The sequence below is a fragment of the Nuphar pumila genome, chromosome 13, assembly GCF_984573655.1.
Source record: "Nuphar pumila chromosome 13, dmNupPumi1.hap1.1, whole genome shotgun sequence".
NCBI lineage: Eukaryota > Viridiplantae > Streptophyta > Magnoliopsida > Nymphaeales > Nymphaeaceae > Nuphar > Nuphar pumila.
This window is the reverse complement of record NC_143261.1, coordinates 101,294,105-101,321,053: the sequence shown is the minus strand read 5'-3', so window position 1 is coordinate 101,321,053 and position 26,949 is coordinate 101,294,105. Positions and strand designations below refer to the sequence as shown.

The following is a 26,949-nucleotide window of genomic DNA, read 5'->3' as shown; positions in this document are numbered from 1 at the left end:
TATGGGTGCAGGCAAGCACGGGTGCTGCTTTTGAGAGAGCTCATTCTACAAACAGTCTAAAGCTGTTAACGGATACCAAGACTCATGGCATAAAATCAGAGGCGCCACAGTAGGGAACATTTTCTATTTATGGCAACCGCATGAACCACATATGAAAAAGGAAGTATCAGAAACAAGAACAAATTTGATCTATTGACAACAATTTAGTGTTCTAACCATAATATGACGATGATGGCTGACCTGGGGGTGGCACAGAGACAGGACCGGCATTTCGCTGACGCCCATACATTGCAATCTGATGTGAAGCCTGCTCCAGTGGCATCCGAAAATTATAGGAGTTCAAGTACCCAGGGACTGATTCGGCGGGAGGGCCAGGAAGAGGTCCTGAAGATGGAAATGTAGCAGCAGGGGAAGGATGGTATGGTTGACCAGGGTACATATTTGCAGCAGGAAGAAAAGGTTGTCTTGCAACCTGAGCGTTTGGATCCCACGTCGGTATCTGGGCATCCGGCATTTGGGCAGCTGGCACAACACTTCCTGTATATGCTGCAGGGGTCTGTGGGCTTTGAAAGCCAGGAGACTGATGTAGTGGCAGAATTTCAGTTTCAGGAATTGTGTAGTCTCTGCTTCTGTCATTATGGGCCTGTCAATGGAGAAAGACAAATTGAGCTTTGATTTTAGAATCCTTTATTAAAACTATGAACGAACATAGCAAGTTCGAAGAACACTTACTTTCAGGATTCATCATCTTAATCCGAGTATATTATAGATTGTTTTCTTTTTCATGGTTACAACATAAAAGGCATTTATACCTTTACATTGAGATCAGTATGACGAGAGTATGTCAGATGAAGCTTACAATAGCCACCTTCATAGATGCAGTGTCCCTCTAAAGCCTCTTTTGCAACAGCTGCAGTTGGCACATCTGGAAGAAAGAAACATGTTTGTGAAGGGCCAACGGGTTTCAAATATTGACAAGAATTCCCTCATTAAGAAAGAAAAATCACCCACGACCAAGATGACTGAATTAACCAGGGTTGCAAATAGCAATCAGGTTAAATTTCAAAACAAACTGGTGCATCTCAACTCAGCTAAATGAGGCTGCCCTAACCCAAGATTCCATAATTGGTGATCAGATCTCCATAATTGGGACAATGCAGAACACAAACATAAGTCGTGGCAAAAGGGATATGAATCTCGGGATCAAATGACTCACTAATGATCAATGAGCACTTGGGCATTCACCACACCAATAAAAAACCATTGCATAAAAACAATAGATGTAAAGAGTAAAACGTACAGAACAGAAAAAGATCCAAAACACTTGGAGAGAAGACACACAGTAGCTGCCTTTTGACAAGCAAAGATCCAATCTTAGATTTAGATATAAAAATCAACATCATTGCAATGGATAGTGGTTTGCCTAATTCCAGCCAGGATCCAAAGTAAGTGCAAGATTCAGTAGTGCAAGCAACTAGAGATATGTACATGTTTCATACACCGTAAATACTGCCCAGAGATATTACATTGTGCTAGTGAAAGCAACAAATAATGCCTGAGAAAACTAGACCTAGCAATACCAATCACTATCCATTACATACCAAATAACTTAAACTACAAAATATTAAAAAAACATAAAAATACCAAAAATAAAAAGTTAAAACAGAAACGAAGGCAAATAACTACATTATTCTTTAAGGATCACATAGGTGATGTCAAGATTTTGAATAAAACTTATGCTCCAATAGTTCATATAAGTTACACAGTTCAACCAGCAGCATGTAGCCCCTATATTTGTCAATAGGGGCAGCAAGATTGAAACTGATAGAGGACAGTCTGACAGATAGATGATAGTGAAGCAAAACACAATGCATACAGCTAACCAGGATATGGAGGTCAACTTTTTTTTCGAAAGGAAAAAAAATGAGTTTCATGATTTCATCCATACAATGCAAAAGTAAAAGAGGAAGAAAAACAAACAGCAATTCAAAAACAAGAATACCTTGATAATGAGTTTATACAAAAAAGGAAAAATCCAAAAAGCAATTCAATAATAAACATTACCTGGATATTGAATTAATGCCTGAATTCCACCATTCTTTTCAAATATCGCTATCTTTTGGACCGTACCAAATTCAGAGAAAACCTAACGAAATGCAGAATAAGCATTAAAGTAGAAGCAGTCCTCGTGTGAATAAATCCAGCAAAAAAACAATGAGAAATGTTACCGTATGAAGAACATCAACAGTCACTGCATATTGCAGGTTTCCAATAGAAGCAAGAAGCACATTGCTCTCAGGTTCTTTTCTCTTTCCATCAGGGCCTACAACGGGCTGGATGAATCCACATATATAAGAATAATGCACACTTAGACAAAAAATAGAACTCTTTGAAATAAAGAATACCTGCATAGTGCCTTCAATGGCTGATGGGTTCACTGGAAGATATGGATTTGTGTAATCCCTTCACATTCACAAAAACATGATGAATTAGAGTAGCCAACTAATGACCAGAAATTAATGTTTGTTGAAAATAGCAGAATCACAACCTTAACAAGCCAATAAATACAGCATATTTTGATGACAGAAAGTCAAAGAAAAGTCACATATGCAACGCTACCCTATTGAAGAACCTATTTTTGCTTGATTCAAAGTACAAATAAAACCCTGCAGCTAATGATTTTGGAAATATAAACAAACAGGAGAAAGATATAAGCTCCTCTTCCTCGTCCACACACACACACACACACAACATACATTATATTGTCACGTCCCACTGTCCTAGTTTTAGAAAACTATAGTGCCAAGTGTATCCATGTCAAATCTTGTACTCGTATCAATGCCTTTGAGTCTTTGACATAGATAATGGGAGGAATATTAGAAACTTTAACCCAAGAAAAGCCACGTAAGCTTCAACAAACAAAAGTAACTATTAATTTTTTACCCACAAGGTTGAAGCACAAAATTTCTTTCCCAATCTTTGGTAACCTTTTTAGAGAGGCCCATGAAACTAAAGTTATAAATCAGCACCTTGAAGAGCATGATATCCCAACTTGAATATGATGTTCAATGAAAGCAAGAAGACAGACAGTATACAACATCTTCTTCCATTTACTTGGTTCAATTCAAGCATGTTTTAGAACACGCCCACACTACACCTTTTGCATATGAAATTACCTATAGAAATACATAGATATCACTTTTCTTTGTGGTTTATTCAATTTAACAAATAAAATCCACCAGTGGGAAACAGAAGCGGGAAACGATAGGGACACCTTTTGCATATGAAATTACCTATAGAAAAACATAGATATCACTTTCTTTATGGTTTATTCAATTTAACAAATAAAATCTACCAGTGGGAAACAAAAGCAGGAAACGATAGGGAAGCGGAAGTGAGACATTTTAAAATTTATAAGAGAAACGAAGAATAAAAAAGAAAGTGATATGAGAATTAAATGAGGATTGAAGTGGGAATTGAACATAACACAAATAAAAATTACTATTCTTAATTTTCATGATTTTAGTATAAGAATTAAATTTTTATCAAAATCTAAAAATGATTACTACCAATTTAGAGAAAGCAGATGGGAAGTGAGTGGGAAACATCAAAGGAAGCACATAAACAACATGAAAATAAGCGCAAGAGAACATATAAGAAGCATGTGGAAAGCATAGGAGAAGCGTTGGATAATCGCGTTTTCCATCAAGTTTCAAAAGCAAGGAGTATCGCTCTTCTGAAACAAGTTTCCAAGAAGTGTGCTTCTCACCCGTCTAAGAATACTCCGGTGATTCATGACATAATCACAATTTTAAAAATGTGATTTTTTTTTTCATAAACAAACTGAGCTTGGATCTATGATTCATTTCATCCCTAAGGATGGGGCTTTCAACACGTTAGAGTTTGGTCAAACCCAAGTCTAATCTAAACTTGAAACTTTAGATCTGACATAGGATGACTCGCTCACTCGAGAAAAATACTTGGGTAATAGAGCACAGGGAGTTTTCAAATAAATAATAATAGAAATTTCCATAAATTAGGAAATCCAAAAAACTGGATTTCTCAGAAAAATCACAGAAAATACCCAATATTTTAAATGTGGAGTCCTCCTAAAATTATCCATTTATTAGTAACTTTTAAAAACGTAATGTTTTCACATATTACCAATGCTGGTGAGTATGCCAGAAGTTAAATTTTCATAGGAAGAATGGAAGAAATTTCATGTGTACCAGCTGTAAAGTAGGATCATAGGAAGAGAAATTACTTATGCCCCGCATGAATGCTTAATGAAGCCATCTGAATCCACATCATGTAGATCTCTTGTCAAAAATTTCCAGTTTACCTCATTCAGTATGCACCTAAAACAAGCAGAACACCAAGCCTCTTGCCTCTTCCCAGGAACCCCTTCTCCCTAGTGAAGCTCTTATAAATCCAATAATTGGGAGTCATTTCTTACTACAACAGACTCTGTCTACGCCACACGATATCAAATCAGAATAGTTTTGGCCATATGTCAGTGTATTTTCCACAAGGTTCTTCCAAGGAAAAGACTTGGATAACATGACCATCAACAACCATAACAGTACACTAACTGCCTAAAAAGACTAGTCTATTCAAATCCATGCTAGCTTGTTTTATTTCTCTAAGCTCATGTCTGTTGTTTTTTAATGACATTTGTTTGGAGAAGCTCCCCCAAACACTAGCGGAGGTGGTGGTGGTAATAGTAATAGTAGCAACAGGAACAGCAGCAGCATACTAGGATAGCTAGAATGATGCTATTTGACTACAATTAGAGAAAAATCATAGGCCTTTTCAAGGACAGCAGAATATATTCTCTCATCCTCAAAAGCTTTGCAAAATCATTGCTCAAGACCTTCCCAGTTAACTATAAGCCTCAAACAACAATAGCATCAATCAGAGTGATGGGATCAGAAGATGGGTAATACAACATTCACACTATTTGAAGAATAAGAGGACGGCACAATGAGAATGGATGGCGCTAAAATTATGCTATTTGACTACAATTAGCTAGAGAAAAATTCATGGGACTTTTTTAGGACAGCAGCATACATTCTCTCATACTCAAAAGCTTTGCAAAATCATAGTCCAAGACCTGTCATTTTAACTCTAAGCCTCTAACAATGATGGGATTGGAAGATAAATATGCCATTCAGATTATATCAAGAAAACAGCACAATAAGATAGAATACATGATTTTGTTATACCTGCTGCGATGTGACTGAAACTTGATATTCAAATCAGTATGTGCAGAAAAAGAGATGCGCAAATGGCACAAGCTAAGATGCTCTGGAAGCAGGTACCTGATTTTTAAATTCACCAGGAAAACATGAGATCTGTCTATCATGTAAAATCCAATAGCTTTGAAAAGGTCCAAACATTTTACCGTGGAATGCTTCTTCCATCCAATGCATTTCTAGCTGTGGATGCTGTCTCCGCATCAGTAAATTGAATCAAAGCCTGATAAGATACAACAGTAAGTAAACAGCTAAGAGGTTCAGTAACATATGACGTATAACTTAAGACACCTGGAAACCAGCAGCCTTTTCAAAGGTGGCAATTTTGTGTACAAAGCCAAAAGCAGAGAACACCTGCAAAATTATCCAAAAAGGCTTATTTTTTTGTCTAGAAAATGGATGTAGATCATCAGAAACTGCAAGTGTCCCTGATGCACAAGCATAACATTATATAAAGATAAATCGTCAGCAAGTCATGTTTAAGTGTGGAAGAGCACCTGCAGGTAAGACCACGGCATTCATCTTAACATCAGAGGCATCATAACAGTGCAATAGACTTAAAAAAGCAATATGATGCATAGGATCTTATTTAGACACTGCCTCCAAACAAAACAAAGTAAATGAGAAAAGCAATGCAGTATATAATGCAACCAATTACAGAAAATGTACATGTGATCTTATCCAAACCCCGAAAAAATGCGACTGCCTATATGTCATGAAAAGTGAACCAAGAGTCTCCTTGTAAACATCTAAGCCCAAAGAAAATTGAAGTACAAGAGGAAAATTTTACAATGTTCAATTTAAGCCAGATATGGAATAGGAAAAGGAGAGAGACATCTGAGATTGAAAAGGTTGAAAGATTAACCTTAAAAACAGCTTCCTTACAGGTGAAGTCGGTCGTACATCTTGAATTAAGCATCGCGAGTGAAGGGCAGTTAGAAAAAACTAAATTAAAAAGGGAATCTGCAAGTCTAAAGAGTAGAATGACAAAAAGAATGGGGCAGCAAAACAAACATGTGATTCTCCAATGCAGTAGTCTGACAACGAAGATTTCTCCATGACAAAATGGACCTGCTGATCCACGCAGAGTACGTCAACCAGAAGTTAAAGAACAAGTAAAACATGTGCTCTACAAAATGTTTAGAGCAAAACAAATTCCCTCGCAGAAGTTCTTTTCTATGTTAAAGTTGGATTAACTGATAGACCGACATGGGTAACCATAAGACAAACAAGATCTACAGTAGTATCAAATATGCATCAAAATGAAATACGCTGTCCCGCAGTAGCTTACCAAGTGAATGACATCTATGTTGACATCTCCAGCTTCTACGCCCTCAATAGACACCAGCAAGACATTTCCAGCAACATCACCAGAGCTCTTATTGTTGACAATTTCTTGCCTATTTGAGTATTGAATATACACAGTTTTACCTCGCACTTGTGCGGGCTCGGATGAGGAAGCATAATAAGATACCATTGAAATTGCCTGATTCAGGTCCATCTGCAATAGGTCCACAGCGAAATTTCAAATATGAGCATGGAAAAATACATAAGAACCCGTTGTAGTGCATGTTTGCTTCCAATGCGGGTCCAAGTAAACCTAGATAATATAAGGCACCCAAAAAAACACATACAAATAAATAGCATACAGAAACTAAGAGAAATAAAAATAAAGCTAAGCAACATCACTAAGAAGAGCCCAAACATGTAAAAGCCAGATCATTATATGATCTCCCAAAATATTAAGATGTATACTATTTATATTATTTAATAATGCTGGTCGCAAGCTTGGCCTATTCAAACTCAGCTTATTAAAGAGCTTGAGCTTGTGATGAGCTGGCCAAGCCCGAGCCCATAATGAGCCAGACTCAAGCTGGCTTGTTAATGTGTGTGTGTGTGTGTGTGTCTATTAAAAATATAGGATTTCAACCCCAACCTTTTTCCAAGCCACACATCCCAACCAACTTCTCTATACTATATGACATAAGTGGTATGTATATGTGCGCATAAATATATACCAACATGCCCAGACAAGTTAAGCTGAGACGAGTTAAACCGAGCCAAGGACCCCACATCTTCACGTTCAAGCTTGTTTAACCATCATGAGTGGCTTATGTCTTGGCTTGCTGAGCTCAATTTACAAGACCAAATGAGCTTTTGGCCAGTCAATCCAAGCCAAGTCACCAGCTGCTAGTCTCGTTTCCCAGCCAGCTTTAGACTATCATAATATTATAAAATTTATTATTGATTTGTGGTGTTTCTAGGGACAAAATAATCTATAAAGAAGTTTGTACAGGATATCATAAACTACAATAGTAGCACTATCTTTCATCTGCATCTATAGTTTGATTGCACGCTGCCATGGACTGATTATAAACAATTGTCTAAAATAATATGTTTCAAAATGAGATATTCCCATTTTCAACACGTGCTTCTTCTGTTCTTACCAAGAAAATGTGCCAATAGGCATAGAATGATTATGGAGGGTCTAGACTACAGCATCGGGAAACAGACCATTCATTGTTGTGGAATGAGTATCGGCATTGCTTGGCATCACTGTAGCCATCAAGCATAACTGGGATATTTCCTTGGATGATGATATTGTTCCAATGCATACTTTAGGCTTTGAAGACAATGTACCCGGCAGATTGCCTTGTTGCTTCGGTGAAGAGGACAAACGTGCCAGGCAGTCACTTGGACGAAACTGGGAGAGATCCTTTTTTTTTCTTTTTTCTGGCCATCCAAAGCAATTGAATATAATGTGAAAGTTTTCCTAGATTAAATGAACATTTGGAGGTTCATTTGTCAAAATCGAGAAGCAGACTACACCTCCGATAAGACTTTCTGTATAGTTCCAGTTGTGGCCTTGTACTGAGCATATAACAAAACCCAGGATATTTTCTCGAAAAATACATCTAATCTTTTTTAACAATTCAGAACTTCATTGACACAAACAGAAATATTTTGACCAAATATAACAAGTTGAAGAAGAAATAAACTCACAAATTCAACAAAAGCTTGGTTCCTGTTTGCGCCCACGTTGCACTTTGTGTTGACAATCTTCCCAAACGGCTTGCACAAGTCAACAAGCTCTTCCTCAGTGCACTCCCATGGAAGATTCCGGAGGTGCAGCACTTTAGAAGGGGTCTGCGTATATCGAAACTGAGGCTGCCCAGAAGTAGAAGACATCTCGATTCCCCTTAGACAGAAACAGACCTATAACAGGATCAATACAGGAGATATCTGGATTAGAGACATGGTTGCAGGTGCGAAGAATTGAACCAACAGATCACAGTAACAACAGCAGAAACAATAACAATTAAAGGAAAGCAACACATAAACGAGATTCGTAGTAGAAATTTGTGGTTCTCTATCAATGACTGCCAAAGATTTCCTAAAATTTACGTACATAAACTAGGGTTTAATGATCAAACCGTAAACACAACCCAGTAAAAACAAATCCAATTCACACGTCTCTGTCCAATGCAGGCTGCATCAAGGAAAGGAGATGAGCGCACAAATCCCACGTGAAGGTGACAGGATCAAGCGTGCCCCGAAACCAGCAAGGGATGCCGGCATCGGACTAAATGAGAGAGGCGAACGACATGATCTTGCTAGAATTCAGCGTGTCTGAATCCGAACTGAGATAGAAAGAGAGATAGATAGGTCTACAGAGTTCTTCGTGTCCTACAATGTGATTAGAGTTAGGGCGTGCCGAGAGAGAGAGAGAGACGTGTGTCCTACAACCCGATTAGGGATTTAGGTTAGCGCGTGCAGAGAGAGAGACGCGTTCTACAACCTGATTAGGGTCAGGGCATGCTCAGAGAGAGAGAGAGAGAGGAAGAGAGCACCTTAGATCACGCGATCCGCGTGTTCTACAACCTGATTAGGGTTAGGGCATGCTGAGAGAGAGAGAAGGTACCTTAGATCACGCGAGGGGAGATGGTGCCGAGACGACGACGCCTCGCAGAATTAGGGCTTTCAGTTATACTCGTTGACGATAACACAATTCGCTCTCTCTCTTTCTCTCAGCGAAGCGTGTGAGAAATCCCGCCTTTTCGCATCTTATAAATTATCGTAAGCGGGTCGGGTATGGATAAAATCCATTCTTCCGAGGATAAGGTCCGATTTTGACGAGACCCGCTTTTAGGAGTCCGGGAGACCTTGTCCAGCTATGCCACGGGTAAACGGATCTATGCCTCAGCTTAGGAGTTAGGGCCATCAGAGATAGGCTGGGAAACAAGCCGAGCCACTCGTGGTTCAGCTCGCCATAAACTTGTTTGTTCGAGTTCGGTTCATGTAGCTGGTAGCTGATGAGTCGAGCCACGAGCAGCTCATCATAAACTTGTTTGTTCGAGTTTGGTTCATGTAGCTGGTAGCTGATGAGTCGAGCCACGAGCAGCTCGTTAACCAAAAATGAGCCAAAGCAGAAACAAAGAGTGCTCGTGGCTCGTGTAAGCTCGTAAGATTATAATATATAGATAACTTTATTGCAATATCTGTCACAAAAGGTGGTTTTGTACTGTTGGTAAAGGGTTATGGCACATAACAGAGAAGTTTGTAGTTCAATTCTTATTGTAGTCATTGTTAAAATACATGTCTCTTTTTACGAGCCAGCTTGTGGTTATGAACATGAGCAGAGCCTGGTTATGAACACTGAAATAGCGTAAGTAAAAGTCTTTTGGAGCAAAACTCAGGCAACATGATGGACACTCAATGTGAGACCTTTCATTTGAGCACCTAACGAGTGAGCAACTACTCATGACTATATATATATAGTGAAATGCGTAGCTACTTAGATCAATAGTCACTTAACCCCTACTTAATCGTATGATCATCTTGATGGATGGTCAACAAACAAAAACATAATTAAGCATGGGTTAAATAACTATTGATCAAGTAGCTAAGCAGTTTATATATATATATATGGGTTATCGGTCTCGAGATTTATAAATATTAATGCTTTCTTGGTTGTGAACTAAGATTTCTCTTTAGCATGGAATGCCTTATTTTTCATCATAACCAGGTTAAGCATGACATTTTGGGAGTCCTACTCATATAATCCTCAGAACTAAGCATTTCTTTTACAAAAGTTTAAAACTCAAAAATGATGTCAACAAAATTCTCGCCATAAATTGATTTTTGAAAAAATGTTATGAAATTTTTAATGGCACAATATTACCAATAAAAATATTTTTGACAGAAAAAAACTCAACTGATGCATACGTGTTTTTTTATCTGTTGAGTAAAATATTGTGTAACTTCCATTTTTCTTAAGCGATATTTAAACTTTGAAGGTCTCATAAATTTAAATGTGGGGATTGAGGGTTAGGGATGGCGGTGGTCCGGGGCATGGGACAAGGTCTCCACCCCGCCCCGTTTATAAATCCTACCTTACCCCTCCTCCATCTGTGTTTCATACCCTCCATCCTCTGAAGCAGGTTATATGTTTCCCCGCGAACACACAGGTGCGTCTTCGGGGGTCTGAATAAGTGACATATATGTAAGCATATGGGGCTCGTATCCCCGTGTGTGCCAGCATCAATTAACATCAGAGTCTGTTGTAGTTGCAAAGACTTAAGTACCCTTTCTCGCCATTCCCGTCATGAAATTATGATTCTAAAAAAGGATAAAAATGTCCTTTATCTCAAAAAGAGAGGATGATCTTAACTCTTTAAAGTTCAAACGTTCTGTTTTTGCCCTAAGTAGTAAACTCTTATGATGAAACAAGAGCTCCTTGCAATATTTTGCCCTAAACGTTTCAGATCACCCTTTGACAATACACCATATGCTGTAACACGAGCTCCCTTTGACGACATACCCTTTGCCATCATTTGTTGCCGTTAGAGCACCTTTTACCGTCGTCTATTATCATCGAAGCACCCTTTACCGTCGTCTATTGCCGCCAGAGTAGCCTTTGTCGTCGTCTGCTCATGAGAAATAGTTGAACTACCAAAGTTCTATTGTTTATCATGATACCAGGGTGCAAGCGTCGAACTGAGTAGACAAAGAATAGTGATTTACAAAAGAGATAATGGTGTCAACGTCAAATTGAGTAGACAGAGAATAACGATTTACAGTAAAAATCATATCAGAGAGTAGCGATTTACAATATAAATCAGATCAAAGAGTAACGATTTACAATAGAAATCAAATCAGAGAATAACGATTTATAATAGAAATCAGATCAAAGAGTAGCGATTTATAGTAAAAATCAGATTAGAGAGTAGCGATTTACAATAAAAATCAGATCAGACAGTAGCGATTTATAGTAGAAATTAGATTAGAGAGTAACGATTTACATTAGAAATCAGATCAAGGAGTAACGATTTACAGTAAAAATCAGATCAGAGAGTACTAAATCACTACTCTCTGATCTGATTTTCATTATAAATCGCTACTTTCTAATCTCATTTTTACTGTAAATTGCTACTCTCTGATCTGATTTGTACTATAAATTGCTACTCTCTGATCTGATTTTCACTGTAAATCGTTACTCTTTGATCTAATTGTTACTGTAAATCGCTACTCTCTGAACTGATTTATACTGTAAATCGCTACTCTCTGATCTGATTTTTACTGTAAATCGCTACTCTTTGATCTTATTTTCACTGTAAATAGCTACTCACTAATCTGATTTTTATTGTAAATCGTTACTCTCTAATATGATTTGTACTGTAAATTTCTACTCTCTGATCTGATTTTTACTATAAATCGCTACTCTATGATTTGATTTATACTGTAAATCGCTACTCACTAATCTGATCTCTTTTATAAATCATTGCTTTCTGTCTACTCAGTTCGATGCTACCAACATTATCCATTTTATAAATCACTATTATTTATCTATTCAGTTTGGTGCTTACACTATGATATCATGATGAACAATAGACAAAATACTGATTTATCTGGTAGTTTAACTATTTTTCACGAGCAGACGATGACAAAGGGTGCTCTAACGATAATAGGCGACGACAAATGGTGCTTCGACGACAACATATGACAACAAATGGTGCATCGTCAAAAGAAACTCCTATTACAACAGATAATGCATTGTCAAAGAGTGATCCAGGACATTCATCGTTGAGTTCATTTTCTGCTGCAAAGTGATTTTATGTGCAGCTGAGGATACATCATCTCCAAACAACCGAGTTCATTAGTAATGGCAGCCCAATGCAACATTTTTTTTGGGCTGAGACTAATTATTAGAGACTCTAGCAAAGATGCACTTTTGAGAATATGCTTTACAAACTTCATCTCAGACATTGTCTTCTTGAAGAAGTTGATGGGCTCCGACTCAGGTAATCAAGTTGCGAGAATATGCAAAGCTATTTATGAAAAGATATTTTCGTCAAACAAATATCTATTTTATTGAAAAACATTTTCGTTTTTATATATTATTTTATTATAAAATCGTCGTAGGTAACATTGACATATTAATTATCATGGATCTCAAGATATTCCTCTTTACCCACCTTAACACACTAATTTGTCTTGGGGGGGAGAACACACAACACTAAGTCTTTGGGGTTTTGATTTTAACCTCCATCTCCGCCATTCCCTACTGAAGGTTTGCACACGGGGTCAGGGAATCATTTGTAGAGGAAAGACAACAAAAAAAAAAGAAATTTAAAACTCCTCCCCACCCTCATTTTCCCTCCCAATTTCCCGGAAGCAGATCAGGTCATGCTGAATTTCCCACCCTCCTCTTTCTCCCTTTCCCGAGAACTCCAGAAATCTCCATCTCTTCTCTGAATCTGCAAAACCCAAGAACTCGACCACGCCGTTTCTCTCTGGGCCGTTCGGAACCCTCAGAAAGAAGAAGATGTCCTCCACCCGCCGAGCCAAAGAACGGGGCGGCGGCGGAGGGAGGGTGATGGCGGAGACCCCTCTCCCTCATTCCCTTTCGGAACTCAGGAGGGTCCCGCCGGAATATCCGTCGAAGGAGAACGCCGGATTCCCGAAACCTGCCGGAAAATCCAGCCTTACCGGAGTGCCTAAAGCGAGGAAAAATCCCTGTCCGAGGCCCCCGTACCAGAGGACGGATTCCAGCCAGAAGGGCGAGAAAGCCGTCAGGCAGTTGACGCCCTCTCTGCCGAAGAGTAAGGCTTCTGATCTCTCTGAGTTTTCCCGTTTCCTCTCCTATTTTCGCAAGAATCGTATTGTCAGGGTTTCTCAGAGTAAAGAACCCGCTTCTGGCTCGAACCCTGGCACGAAAGGCCTAGAAATGCCTTCCTCACGTTCTTTGAACGTGGAAGATTTGAAGGTAGATCATTCGGTTTCGTCGAAAGATCAGAAAGATAGCAAATCTTTGGATCTTGATGCGGGGAAATGTAAGGATGGAGAGAGTTTACAGGTGAAAGAATCTATCGCTAAAGACCATAGTTTAAACACCAATTATTCCAATTCAAATAGTTCTATTGGTGGTAGAGATGCGAATCTTGATAAATTTTCTCGGAATAGTAAGCCAAGATCTGAGCTTGAGACCCTGAATGATGATTCATCCCACCATTTGGGTAAGGATATGAAATACTTGTCTCTTCAGGATGTATCAAGAAAAGGTGAGAATGGTGATATTCAAGGCGTGGAAGACTCCGAGGGTGCGAGAGATCAGATAGGCGTGCCGGGTTTAAGCAAGTATTCGAGCATGCTTCAGGAGAAACTAGCTTCCTTAGAAGGAAGAGTCAAATGCATCGCATCAGAAATCAAGCGAGCGAAAGAGATGTTGGATTCGAACAATAAGGATGGCTCAAAATCTCTCCTTTTGGATATTCAGGGAAAGATTTCAGGTATCGAAAAAGCCGTGGGATGCATAATGGAAGACAAAAAGAAATTGGAGCTGTCAAAGTTTGAGCCGTCTGGTAAGCGTATTGTAGCAAGAGATGGGAACCAATGGGAAGATCTTGCAAAGGATACAAAGAAAGGGTTGGCAAATGGAATGGCTAAGGAAACACTTAAAAATGAGCAAATTGGAGGCCACCCAAAACCTTCAGGCAAGTTCTTGGACAGTGAGGAGTCGGAGGCAAGGCTCTTTCCCCATCATAAATTACTTAGGAATCGATCAGTGCTGGCCAATTTAATAGTGCCCAATGGATTTGATGGCCAAAATTCTAGTTCTACTATTGCTAAACCTGATAAACATTTAACGCATGGAGATGGAATACTGATTCCACTGGAAGAGAACCCCATTGCACTTGAGTTTTTGACTTGTCTAAAGCGTACAAATGAGCCTAAAATAGAAGCAAATGATGAAGTTTCAGAGCTTAACGATTGCAAGATTGTGGAAATGGAATCAACAGCCAGTAACCAGTTAAGCCATGCTTCATCTGATTTGTACGATCCATCAAACTATCTTGTTGGAGGGAACGATGACTTGAAACTCTCGTGTAATGAAAACCTTCAGTTTACTGACCGGGAAAATCGGTCAGTTTCGGTAAGTCAAGGTTCTGAAGTTTCCAGTTCCAATCGACTGATTGGAATTGGGGCAAAATCCTCAACTGCTGGATGGTTTGTCTCTGAGGGTGAGTATGCATTGCTTGCCCATGCTGATGGTTCGTGCTCCTTTAACGATCTTATACTTTGTGAGGTATGGGACATGATTTACTTCTGCTGTGTGTGCATAGTTTGTTCGCTAAATTTGCTTATTCTTCAGAACCGCAATTCTTCATTTTTTTTCTCTCTTTATTTTCTGCTAATAACAATCTTTAACATAGGCATGCATTCCTGTCATTTCTCATTTGCTTGAAACATGTCGACTGCTTTTCAAGATATCCCATTAACAGTTGTTTTCGGTTTGCTCACTTGATTACATTATAGATGTCTCAATATGAGCCACCCGTTCAAGTGTCTCCTAACCTATGGGGGGATATTTGGCTGATTCGTGCTGCTGGTTCAGATGGTTGCCCTGTGAAACATGTGGTGGCCGCATCTGCTGGGAACACATTGGATGCAGGTTTTTGTTCATGGGATTTTTGTACGAAAGAGGTTCAAGCCTTCCAAACCAAGGGCAGGTCTAAAGCAGTTCGACGTTCGGGAAGGAAAAGGAATGTTCTTTCCACGATTGTGGCACCAGAGAACCATCAATGGTGGTATAAACCATGTGGGCCTCTTATTGTGTCAACTGCCACTGCTCAGAAGAATGTCACTATTTATGATATTCGTGATGGGGACCTTGTCATGAAATGGGAAACACACAAGCCTGTGTTGACTATGGATTTTTCAAGTCCATTGCAGTGGAGAAATAAAGAGAAGGTGGTCATTGCGGAAAGTGATGCTATCAGCCTGTGGAATGTTAGTACTTCAACACCTCAATGTCTGTCCCGTGTTTCGTGCATTGGCCAAAGGGTTTCTGCTCTTCATGTTCATAACACTGATGCTGAATTTGGTGGTGGTGTTCGTCAGAGGTATGATGGATTTTGTTTTTTCTAATTCTTGTTGCTGAAATTTTCTTCAACTTTGCATTATGGGATACACATCAAGTTTCGTTCTCCCTCCTTTCTACAGTCAAAATGGTTTTCACCCCTTAAGTTCCTGAACTCTGTGCTTATGAACTGGAACTATATCTGGGTATTTTAGAAGCTGGGAAAAAAATACGATGGTACTCAACCATTGAGGTCTCTTGCCGGCTCTTTTGGCCACAGTAGGATGACAATGCAATATGAGTACCTAATTCTGCAGATTATCCAATTTGGTTACCCCTGCTTTATAGGAGCGCCGATCAGGTGAAATCACATTGCACACCAAATGTGTACCTCTGCACCCTACTGCCTTCATCTCACTGCTGACAGCCTGTAGCTAGAGATGGAGGGAGATCAGGTGCAGCGCCACACTTTTGGTGAGAAATGTGATTGCACTAGAGATATGTGTTTGTACTTTGAAAGCCCACACTCTCCTGATTAACCTTTCGTGCATTAAGAAATCGATTTTCTTTGGAGAGCGGGTCAGGTCAGAGTCTTCTCTGGTGGTTATCCCTTGTTAGGGTCTCATCCTTGCCAGGTTGGCCCTGGCGGATCCAGTAAGCTGAACGTGGCACGGCCAGGCACGGCCCAGGGAAGCGCACGGCTATGGTTGGAGTGGCTGTGATCAGGCAGTAGCAGTGCTGATCAAGAAGGCGTATCCGGCTGGGTACCACTGGGCACGTGTTGCTGGAAGAGGACACGGTTAGGGTGGACAGAGAGAGGCGTGTCCCAGGGTGAGGGACATGGTCAGAGATGCGTGAAAGGGGAAGGGGGGGGGGGGGTGCTGTGGTTAGGGCGTATCCCAGGGCAGGGGATACAACCAAGGGAAATCGATAGGACGAGTGATGGAGATCTTACCTGGTGGGCACGAAAAATGTGGCAGATGGCAAAAGCATGGTTAAGAAAGAGAAATACATTTCTGATTGACTGACAATGAGCTGTAATCGATGGACGGTTGAAGAACCAGAGTGTTTTCTTCATAAAGCAATCACACTAACCACAACGAAATTCAGAGATTTAACTCAATAAATCTTATTAAAAAATAAAAGAACTATATATGCTTGTTTATACAATTACAAAAGGGCATAAAAGGTAAGAGTAAACCTAGCCTAGAGAGGACTCTTGGGGGCATCCTACCAAAGTCCCAACTTGGGCAGAACTCGAGGCTGGGTTGGGTTTCTGATAATTTCTCTGAGACTCAAATATGGCGAGTGGCTAATACTGGGGCAGATCCAATTGAGATGGAATTTTTGGGGTCGAACCTGGGGCAAAAAAGGGTACCGTTCTTGTAGATGAATGACCTGCCAAACGCCATCACAAAGTTTTTTGTATCTTAAATGGGTCCCACAAAGTTTTTTAGAGCCATTGATGCTTTAGATGAAGGGCATCTAGAGTATACAAAATGGATGGCTCAAAATAAACTCAAAATGCTGTGTTTGGGAGGCCGTTCATGGTAAAGGAGGAGCCTCTGACCTGATCCGCTCTCTTTTCTTTGGGCTTAGGGTGCATCTCCAGTGTTAGGTTCTTTCTGTTGTTTGCCTTTTCATCACACAAACCTCCCCCTGAAAAGGCTAGATGCTCTTTTGGCAAGCCATTGAGCATGCAAGAGGTGGAATATGTCAATCTCCTTTCCCTACATGCGAGATGAATATATAACCTATTTTACCCACCGTTTCTAGTCAAAATGCTGGATCATTTCCTACATTATAGTATCTCATATAGTTAAGAGTTCAATACATTGAAGGCCATATTGCAGAATTGGTAGTCAGCTCTTCTCTAGATGATGGCCTCCATGGGGAGGGCGTATCCTTACTGCCAGCTATCATTGCTCAATTTCTTGTGTGATTTAAAAAGCATCTGTACTGAGTTTAGAGCGTAGGATCTCAGGCCTCAATGAACTTTGGGTTCTGCTTTGGATCTAAAGTTTCAAAAGTTAGCTAGTGAGAGAGAGCTCCTCTTCTCTTCCCTTTCCAATCAACTAGGCAAATGCTCTCTCTCTCTCTCTCTCTCTCTCACACACACACACACACACACATCCACTCACTCACTCGAAAGCATAGAAACAAAAGCAGATTGATACAAACTTGCACACATTTGTGCTAAACTTGCAAATGTTTTGACTGTTTTATTGTAATAAAAGCAGTTACTAAAAAAAATTTAAAGTTTAAACCATTTTTTCATCAGGGTAAGTTCTTCAGAAGCAGAGGGCTATGATGGTGTTTTCTGCACCTCTCAAAGCGTTATTGCTCTTGATTTTCGCAAGCCATCTGGGATAGCCCTTAGGATACCTAAACTTGAGGTAAATGGGGAGTTGTCAGTTTTCGCTCGTGGAGACTCCATATTTCTAGGCTCTTCCAATGCAAAATTGACTGTAAATGGAGATGGTTGTCCAATGATTCTACACTTTTCGATGCGCAAAGGATTTCTGATGACCACATACTCGCTACCGGATGCTAATTATCACATCCAAGACTCATCTTTGGCGCAAGTTTGGGGATCATCCAACGTTGTTATGGGTGCTTGTGGGCGTGGATTATTCGTTTTTGATTTTCTGAAGGATGAAGCTGTGGACAAAATGTTTTCAAGCATAACAAAAGTGAGAGAAGTGATTGAGCCTGATAACTTGTACTGCCCCTCTTTTGATTATGTTGCTTCTCGTGTGCTTCTTATCTCCAGAGATCGGCCTGCTTGTTGGAGGTACTTGTCATAGTTCCTTTGATTATGTTCACATATGCCGTATGACAGTTTTTGTTTTGCATTTCCTTTTGTTGATATAGCTGATGAATTGTTTGTCAGCCTCCAATATATGTCAAGTGTATAGCCAGAGTTGCCAGGCATGGTTTGTATTTGTGGTATAAATGACATTACATGCTTTCTTTTCAGCCTCGCCGAGAAGTAAATGCGATGGTAGTACTGCAGTTCCTTTCATCAGAAATTGAAAACAAGTGGTTTTCCTTGGGTAAAGCTTGGGTGATTTAGGCAATAAATTATCGCAAAAAATTTCAAAAATCAAAATAGCTGATCTCTCTCTCTCTCTCTCTCTCCAGAGCTTATGCGTTTATCTTCATGGTTGTGATCAGGTTGGATTTTATTTAGATGTAAATCAACTTAGGTTTATAAAGTTTCAAGTCAGAATCAGTTGGAGTATAAACCTGTTTGGGTCTTAAAATATTCAAAAGTTGGTCTATTGGGGACATTTGCTATGTGGTCAGAAACTTCATAAATTTAAGTGTAATTAGGTTGAGAAAAGATATTGAGAAGGTTTTGATTATTTGAATATATAAAATTAGGAATGTGCATATTATGCAAGGTTTAAATCAATTCAATTATATATATATGACTTTTAATATAATCAAATTAGATCGTTTTGGTTGTCAATTTCAAGTCATCACGGTAAGATTTAAGAGTATAATGTGGGTTGTGGGCCTCACTTGAAGCTTGTTCTATACTAATACTACTTAATGCGATTTTTTATCTTAACCAAATTACTAATGGGTCCACTCTGTGGTATACTGCTATTTTAATAACGCTTTCGCCTTCTCGATTTTTTTTGGTTCGGATCTGTTAGAGGTTTGAGATAAAAAATATAACTAAATATAAATTTAAAAGTAAATGAATCACATGACAACATACTTGGTATAATCACACTTCTAATTCAACCCCCCTCTTAAAGAGAACAGATCAAGTGATCTGTCAAACCAAAAAAATGTACACAAGTACCATGAGATCCTTATGCGATGAAGAAATGGACAGCCAAGATGTCAAATCACTTTCTTAAAATGATTTGACGGATCACCTGATCTGATCTGCTCTCCTCCTTAAAGATGGGATAACAATTTTAATTTGCTACTTAGGCTAATGTAAAATTTTCAATGTTCATTTTCAAATGCGCGGTCATTTTTATAATTACATAACACATGGATACACCTGCCAGGGGCGCCCGAGTGGTAGCAGGCTTGTGGAGAAGGTGCTGAGCCCTTCATCCCAGGTTTGACTCCCACCAGGTGTGCAGGTGCCTTTCATTGGTGGGCTTAGTACCTGCTTTGGCAGGGAACTTCGTCATAAAAAATAACACATGGATTTTATAGAAATCTGTATAACTGAAGTAATGTGATCACGTATTGACCATAACTGGGGTCCGGCTTGTCTGGCAGGAGCAGTTAGTTCACGTCACCTTGTGTTGGGGCGTTGCAAGTTCGAACCACAAATGGTATTGTTGTATAACTGGTAGGGGTCTGCCTAACCCCAGCTTCTTTGTTGAAAAAAAATAATGTGATCACATATTGACCATAACCCTTGTAAGTTTTGTAAAGCTCATTTTTACATAGAAAAGAAACGGAGAAAACAAAATAAAAACATAGCATCAACCAAGTATGAAAGGAACCATAATAAAGGAGTAAAGTTAATGCACTTTGGCCCAATTCGTGGAACAAAGAATTGGAAAAAACTTTCATTTGATGTATGAAGAATGAAGGCCATGCTGAATCCGTCTACGAGATCAGATTTGATCAAAACAACTTGCATCTAGGGATGGCAGTGGGGCGGGGCGGGGCGGGGGACAAGGTTTCCACCCCCGCCCGCCTCAAAATTTTATCCTCCACCCCCGCCCCGCCTCCGCGGCAGGGATGGATTTTATCCTCCACCCCCGCCTCCATCCCCGTTTCATACCCTTCATCCCCGGTCCAAACGGGGATCGTGGCGGGGACGGGGCGGGGCGGGGAAAAGTGCACGTCCACCCCCGCCCCGCCTCGGCGGCGGGGATGGATTTTATCCTCCACTCCCGCCTCCATCCCCGTTTCATACCCTTCATCCCCGGTCCAAACGGGGCGAGGCGGGGCCCCGCTTTCCCCCGGTCCACTGCCATCCCTAGTTGCATCTATGAGATTCCAGATTGGGTATGACGATGGGGGATGGGTGGATCTGAGTTGTGTAACTATTGCAACTTGTTACAAAATAATAATAATAGTCTGCAAAATGCAGCCTAGTTAATCTGTTATTCATAAAAAAGGCTACCCAACATTTCTTTTATTACATATAAGCGCTTATTTTATCTGAATGCTTTTCACCAGAAAATCAGCAAATTTTGACATATTTATAGCCGTTGATTTTTTAATCACCAGAAAATCCTGTACACGGCCAATTTTATGGATTAAATGGTGATATTCACTAAATGGACTATATAGGACACATCTGTGGGGTCAGATTTGAACAAAATAACTTGTTTCAGTCAGATCTCAAGTTGGGGTATGAAGATAGGGATGACATAGGAGATGAGTGAAACTGAATGAATAGTTGCGTCTTTTTCTTGGTGTCAGAGTTGGACCCATGATTTTAATTAAAAAAAAGGAATTACCAAAAAAGGTCTCTTGGATATTTTGAATTCTTTATGTTTTTTAATAAGTGATATTTAGGGGTGTCAATGGGTCGGGTTTGACCCAGAGCCAACCTACACCAAACCCTATAAGGTCAGGGTTTGGTGATAAATAAGAAGATCTCATTCGGACCCTAAGGATCCAATTAATATATGGAGCCAGGTATGGTTTGTGAAATTTCATACCCAATCCGAGTTTCTATTATGATCCACAATTTTTCAATGTAAAAATGATAAAAAGAATATTATTTTACTGTGTATGGTCCGGGTCTGGTTCATGTAATTCTTATAAGATCCGGATATGGTTTCTCTTATGGTGGATCCAATTAGACCCAGGTCAGGACCCAGTACCATCATCTCAAATCAAGTTTGGGTTGGGTCCCACCAAATGCGACCCATTGACACCCTCAGTGATTTTGGATGATCTTCAAAAGGGTTTTAATGAAGGATTTTTCAAATTCTTTGTTCCACGAATTGGGCCAAAGGGCATTAAGTTCACTCTCCTTTATTATGGTTCCTTTCATGCTTGGTTGATGCTGTGGCATTTTCATCATTCAACTTGGCTGATAGCACCTACGCATGACATGACATGACATGACATGATCCAACTTGGCCACCATGCATATCATCATCGCATTCATGTGTTCCTGTTTATGCTTATAGTCACGTGTTTTTTTTCTTCCACAGAGAAAGCTGGGGTTAGGACCAGTTATACAACCGTACCATTTGGGGGTTCGAACTTGCAACGTCCCAACACAAGGTGAAGTACACTAACTGCTCCTGCCAGACAGGCGGCGCCTCCTGTACTACAAGTTGACTTACAAAGAGGGACAACACCTAAAAAAATCAAACCTTGATTGCCCGTCTAACAGCCAAGGCCCCACCCACACACAAACTTAAATCACAATTAGTTGTTTGGGTACACCTTCATGGGTCAGCTACCCTAATCAAATGAATAGTTACGCCGGTGCACCTTTCAAAAATTTCTCCAATTTAATGTGGGAACCTTGGTCAAAGCTGTAAAGCATGGCCCATGTAGTTGTCACTCTTTGACTGCGTTAGGACTAAGGGTGTCAACAGGTCGGGTTTGGTTCGGACTCAGGTGGTAGCAGACTTATACCTGGTTTTCGGGATTGGTGTCAGATCCAGAGCGGGTCTAATCGGGTCTTCTATAAGAAAAAACATACCTGACCCGATAAGAACTACATGAACCAGACCCAGACCATATCCGGGAAAACCATACTTTTGGTCATTTTTACATTGAAAAATTGCAGGTCTTAATTGAAACTCGGGTCAGGTCCAGGTCTGGTATAAAATTTTGCAAACTATACCCGAGTCCATGTATTAATCGAACCTTCGGGTTTGGACCCAGGTCTTAATCGGGTCTTATTATTTATCACCATAACAGGACCCTATAGGGTCCTGCTTGGGTCGAGTCAAGGCAAACCCGACCTGTTGACTGCCCTAATTAGGACCCAATTTTAAGGTCCGTGATCTATAGGTTTTGTTTAGTGTGAACCAACTTTTGGATTGCCCATATCTGACCTGTATATAGGTTTTTTCGCTGATCCAAAATCAATGGTTACAAAGGTACCAATTATTTCTGATTAATAAAATCATGTTTTTCATCGATAAAATATGATCTAAGAGTCGATTCCAACTAAATCGATGAACACATCTAACGATTCAAATCTATGGTAAAACATTTGAAACCTATTAGACAGAACATGACAGAATGAGAAATGATGCCTAATAATTCTCATATATATAGTCACCAGAGAGAGAGAGAGAGAGTTTTGACACTACAAGTAGATCGGCTTGATTCAGGTAAACCGACCCGTTTACACCACTAATTAAAATCAGCTCATTTATAACACCATCACCCTTCTCAACACATCTCCGTCTCCCCTCTTAAAATGGTAACTCCAATCGACAGAGATGATTGGGATTCCGTGAATCTCCAGTCGCCGTTCCCAGCTACGGCCCCCAATTTCATTGTTTTAACTAGCTGAGAAAGAATTTGCAAATTGATGAAATTGGGTGGATGCATTTTTCATCCCCAAGGAAAAACACTGTTGTCTCCTATCACAAAAATAACTTAATTCTCTTTTTGGGTTTTTTACCCTCACATAAAAATAACCCCTTGGGTTTCTAGACACAAGGGTTTTGGCGTAGTGGGATGGGACCTAGACTGTAGACGGACAGTTTAGGTTCAAATCCCATGGGCATCACCCCCTGCGTAAGCCGAAGCTTGGTGACTCTCTGGGATCGAGGGGTAAGCCCTCGCAGATTATGCCGACATGGACAGAGACCATAGTACGGCAGGCTGAGCCAGCACGTCTAGATCTCTGTGTTTGGGGGTGATTTTTCCGAATAAAAAAAATGGGAGGGAGGGGGAAAAAAGCACCACTCTCCAGCTGCAACAAACAATATATATATATATATATATATATATATATATATATATATATATATATAGGAAACAGGAAAAACAATATCTATTCAAAATAGTTTTCTTGGAAAACTTATCGGCAATCAAGTTAATTATTAGCCCAATTCAAAACATACATGATATGGGGTTCGCTCATCTTGCCAATATTTTTAAGGATATTGTTATTATATTAGATAATAATTGCATCAGATTTTTCAAATCTGTCATAGCACTATATCATAAAATATGCTTTCAAATGATTGTCAGATATAAGGCAAACCTGCTTTAAGACAAGGGTGAGATGATGAATGGTAGAAGATTTTGTTAAGTTAGTGTGAATCATCAGTTTAGGCAGCTAAATCACTAAATCTATGCTTGTATTATGTCATAGTATGATTTTCCAAAAAAAAAAAGTTCTTAATTATAGGTTTTGAAAATCTGAACACTAGGAATGTACATGTCAAAACTTATGACTAAAAATTGATGAATAATTTTTTTTGACTCTCCATATGCATTCACAGATTCTTGACAGTTCAGATTACATATCTTTGATACGTAATATTATGTGTTGAACCTTAAACGTTAGGTGATATAAAAAGCGAAAGGTTACTTAAAAGTGTCAATTTAAAGATAACAAATGTTAGGTGATATAAAAAGAAATTTAAGCAATCATCTTAACAAATTTTGAAGATATAGGCATTTATCTTAAATATTTGAAAACTGATGCGGCCAAAAGTAAATTTACCACATACTTAGGGATGGCAGTGGACCAGGGTGGGGGACAAGGTCTCCACTCCTGCCCCGTCTCAAAATCCTACTCTTCATCCCCGCCTCCATCCCCACACAGGTCTTTTCGTATGTGGAAGTTGCGTGTATTGCCGTTCTTTTTTCAAGATTTAGCGAGCAAGGTAGATGTTCAATTTTTCTTTTGTAGATAGCAAGCATGCTAGAAGTGCATGTAGTTTGTGATGTGATTTTTGTGAATAACATGCTTAGAATGTTCTCATATATTGAAAATTTGATTTTGGGCGATGTTTTGGTTGAATGATGTGTTTAATCGATTTGAGACACTCCTAAGAGTGTTGGGGTTGATTTTTATTCGAGTTAGATGCTCGAACCATGAGTTTTCAATCTTATGGATGTTTAAAGCTGAATTGAAGTATCTTAGGGATAGACTCCATGTTCTAGTTGACTAGACTCCAGCAGACCAAGGGTTGACTCCTCATTCCTATACTTTGTCTAGTGTTGTTGAGAGATAAAGAGTCGATTCCTGCATCTCAGAGTTGACTCTTGCAGCCCAAGAGTCGACTCCTAAACTCAAGAGAATCAATTTTTGAGTGGGTTATGTGATGTATATGATGAATTTTTGTGTGATTAAGGACCATCTGACATGAGATTCAGTGAAACCAGCTCGTCGTGCATAAGAAAAAAGACACCACGAGTTATTTAATAAAAAGGACAAAAATGCCATTTTATACCGAGACAAGTATTCGAAATGCATTCACATAAGGTATGGCAGTTAAATGTAATAACTTAAGTATTGAGTAGCTTTTTGTTGATATTCAATTAAGTCAGGGGGATTTTTGTAAATTACTCATTCTTTTTTCCTGTTACTGTAGGTTGATGAAAGCATGAAGAATGCATCATGGAAAGCAATTGGCTACAGTATCAACACCAAAAGAGGGGAGCCCAAGAGAGAGAGACCCTTGGACAAGGGAATTGTTGACACTGCAGCTGAAGATGGTACCAGTTTGCTGGATGGTCTCTCCAAGCATGGCCTAAAAATTACTGAAGATCCAATAAAAAAACTGTACACAATAGAATGTGATGCAGTGGTGGTTGGTTCTGGCTGTGGAGGTGGAGTTGCTGCTGCAGCCTTGGTAAAGTCTGGCTACAAAGTGGTGGTGTTGGAGAAAGGAGGCTACTTCTGGGGTGATGACTATTCCCTGCTAGAAGGCCCTTCCTTCGACCAACTGTACCAGAATGGTGGAACATTGACCTCACTAGACATGAAGATAAGCATCATGGCTGGTTCAACCGTTGGTGGTGGGTCAGCAGTCAATTGGTCAGCATCAATTAGGACACCTGACTCAGTACTCAGGGAATGGGCCAAAGATAATGAACTGGCACTCTTTGGCAAGCAGGAGTATCAGGAGGCAATGGACACAGTGTGTAATAGGCTGGGTGTTGTGGACAAGTGCACAGAGGAAGGGTTTCAGAACAGGGTCCTCAGAGTTGGGTGTAAGGCCCTTGGTCTGAACTGTGACAGTGTGTCTAGGAACTCATCAGAGAGCCACGTTTGTGGGTCTTGTGGTTATGGATGCTCCACTGGAGAAAAAGAAAGGAACTGATTCTACTTGGTTGGTCGATGCGGTGGACAGTGGTGCAGTGATTTTAACTGGAGTTAAAGCGGAGAAGTTTGTGTTTGAAGAGAGAAATGGAGTTTTTGGGGGGAACTACCAAGAAGTGTCTGGGGGTTATTGCTAGTGCATGTGACCCCAAGAACTCAAATTCCCCAAAGAGGTTATTCATTAGTGCTAAACTAAGCGTTTCAGCATGTGGGTCATTGATGACACCACCCCTGCTCATCTCTAGTGGGCTGAAGAACCCAAACATAGGAACGAACTTGCACCTCCACCCTGTGTTAATTGCTTGGCGGTACTTCCCTGAGTCTGATTCAAGCATCAAGGGCAAGGCTTATGAGGGAGGAATCATCACTTCCATACACAAGATTTTGTCAGAAAATAACAGTCCCAAGGTGATTATAGAGGCCGCTTCGACCGGGCCGGCAATGTATGCTGCACTGACTTCCCGGTTGTCTAATTCAGAGGAAAGGATGCTCAGGTATTCCAGGACTGTGCATCTGTTTGTACTCGTTAGAGATGTGGAATCTGGTGAAGTGAAGGGGGAGGGCAGGATCAAGTACAGCTTAAGGTTGACAAGGAGAATTTGAGGGATGGGCTAAGGACGGTGCTGAGAATCCTGGTAGCAGCAGGGGCAAGTGAGGTTGGCACTGTGCGGAGTGATGGGCAGAGGATCAAGGCAAAAGGGATTAAGAAAGAAGATTTTGATGACTTTTTAGATGGGGTGGTAGCAGCAGGGGGGATCATTTCAGGTTCCAAACTTTAGAACATGTACTGGTCTGCTCACCAGATGGGGAGTTGTAGGATGAGTGTGAATGCGAGAGAGGGTGCAGTTGATGAGAATGGGTAGAGTTGGGAAGCAGAGGGGTTATTTGTTTTCAATCCCATGATCACCATTCAGTCAGTGGCTTACTGTGTCTCTAAGAGAATGGTGGAGTTCTTGCACTAAGTAAACAGAGGCAGCATGAGATTTGAGGGGTTGGCAAATAAACCAATTATAGGCAATGTATGAGGTTCCATTGAAAGGTACCCCCAAGATGCAGAGCATGTGACAGTTCTCTATTTCTGTGTG

At 40.0% G+C, this 26,949-nt stretch overlaps 1 protein-coding gene and 1 pseudogene across 3 annotated transcripts; one reads left to right on the top strand and one right to left on the bottom strand.

Moving 5' to 3' along the window:
• Positions 1–25: 25 nt before the first annotated feature.
• LOC149819492 (polypyrimidine tract-binding protein homolog 1-like) lies at positions 26–9,296 on the bottom strand. 3 transcript variants are annotated; one of them, XM_089986419.1, is made up of 11 exons: positions 9,178–9,295; positions 8,259–8,471; positions 6,547–6,756; positions 5,547–5,609; positions 5,405–5,478; positions 5,226–5,321; positions 2,406–2,463; positions 2,229–2,333; positions 2,065–2,146; positions 860–925; positions 26–643 (listed from the first exon to the last, which is right to left on the bottom strand). In XM_089986419.1, the coding sequence occupies exons 2-11, from the start codon at positions 8,442–8,444 to the stop codon at positions 636–638; spliced, it is 948 nt and encodes a 315-aa protein (XP_089842545.1). In that variant the 5' UTR covers positions 8,445–8,471; positions 9,178–9,295; the 3' UTR covers positions 26–635. The 3 variants fall into 3 exon arrangements, with proteins under 3 accessions (XP_089842545.1, XP_089842543.1, XP_089842544.1); XM_089986417.1 differs by having other exon boundaries at positions 110–643; positions 813–925; positions 9,178–9,296; XM_089986418.1 differs by lacking the exons at positions 6,547–6,756; positions 8,259–8,471; positions 9,178–9,295 and adding an exon at positions 5,753–5,825 and having other exon boundaries at positions 110–643; positions 813–925.
• A 6,168-nt stretch (positions 9,297–15,464) lies between these two features.
• Positions 15,465–26,826, top strand: LOC149819491 (long-chain-alcohol oxidase FAO2-like; annotated as a pseudogene).
• Positions 26,827–26,949: the final 123 nt, after the last annotated feature.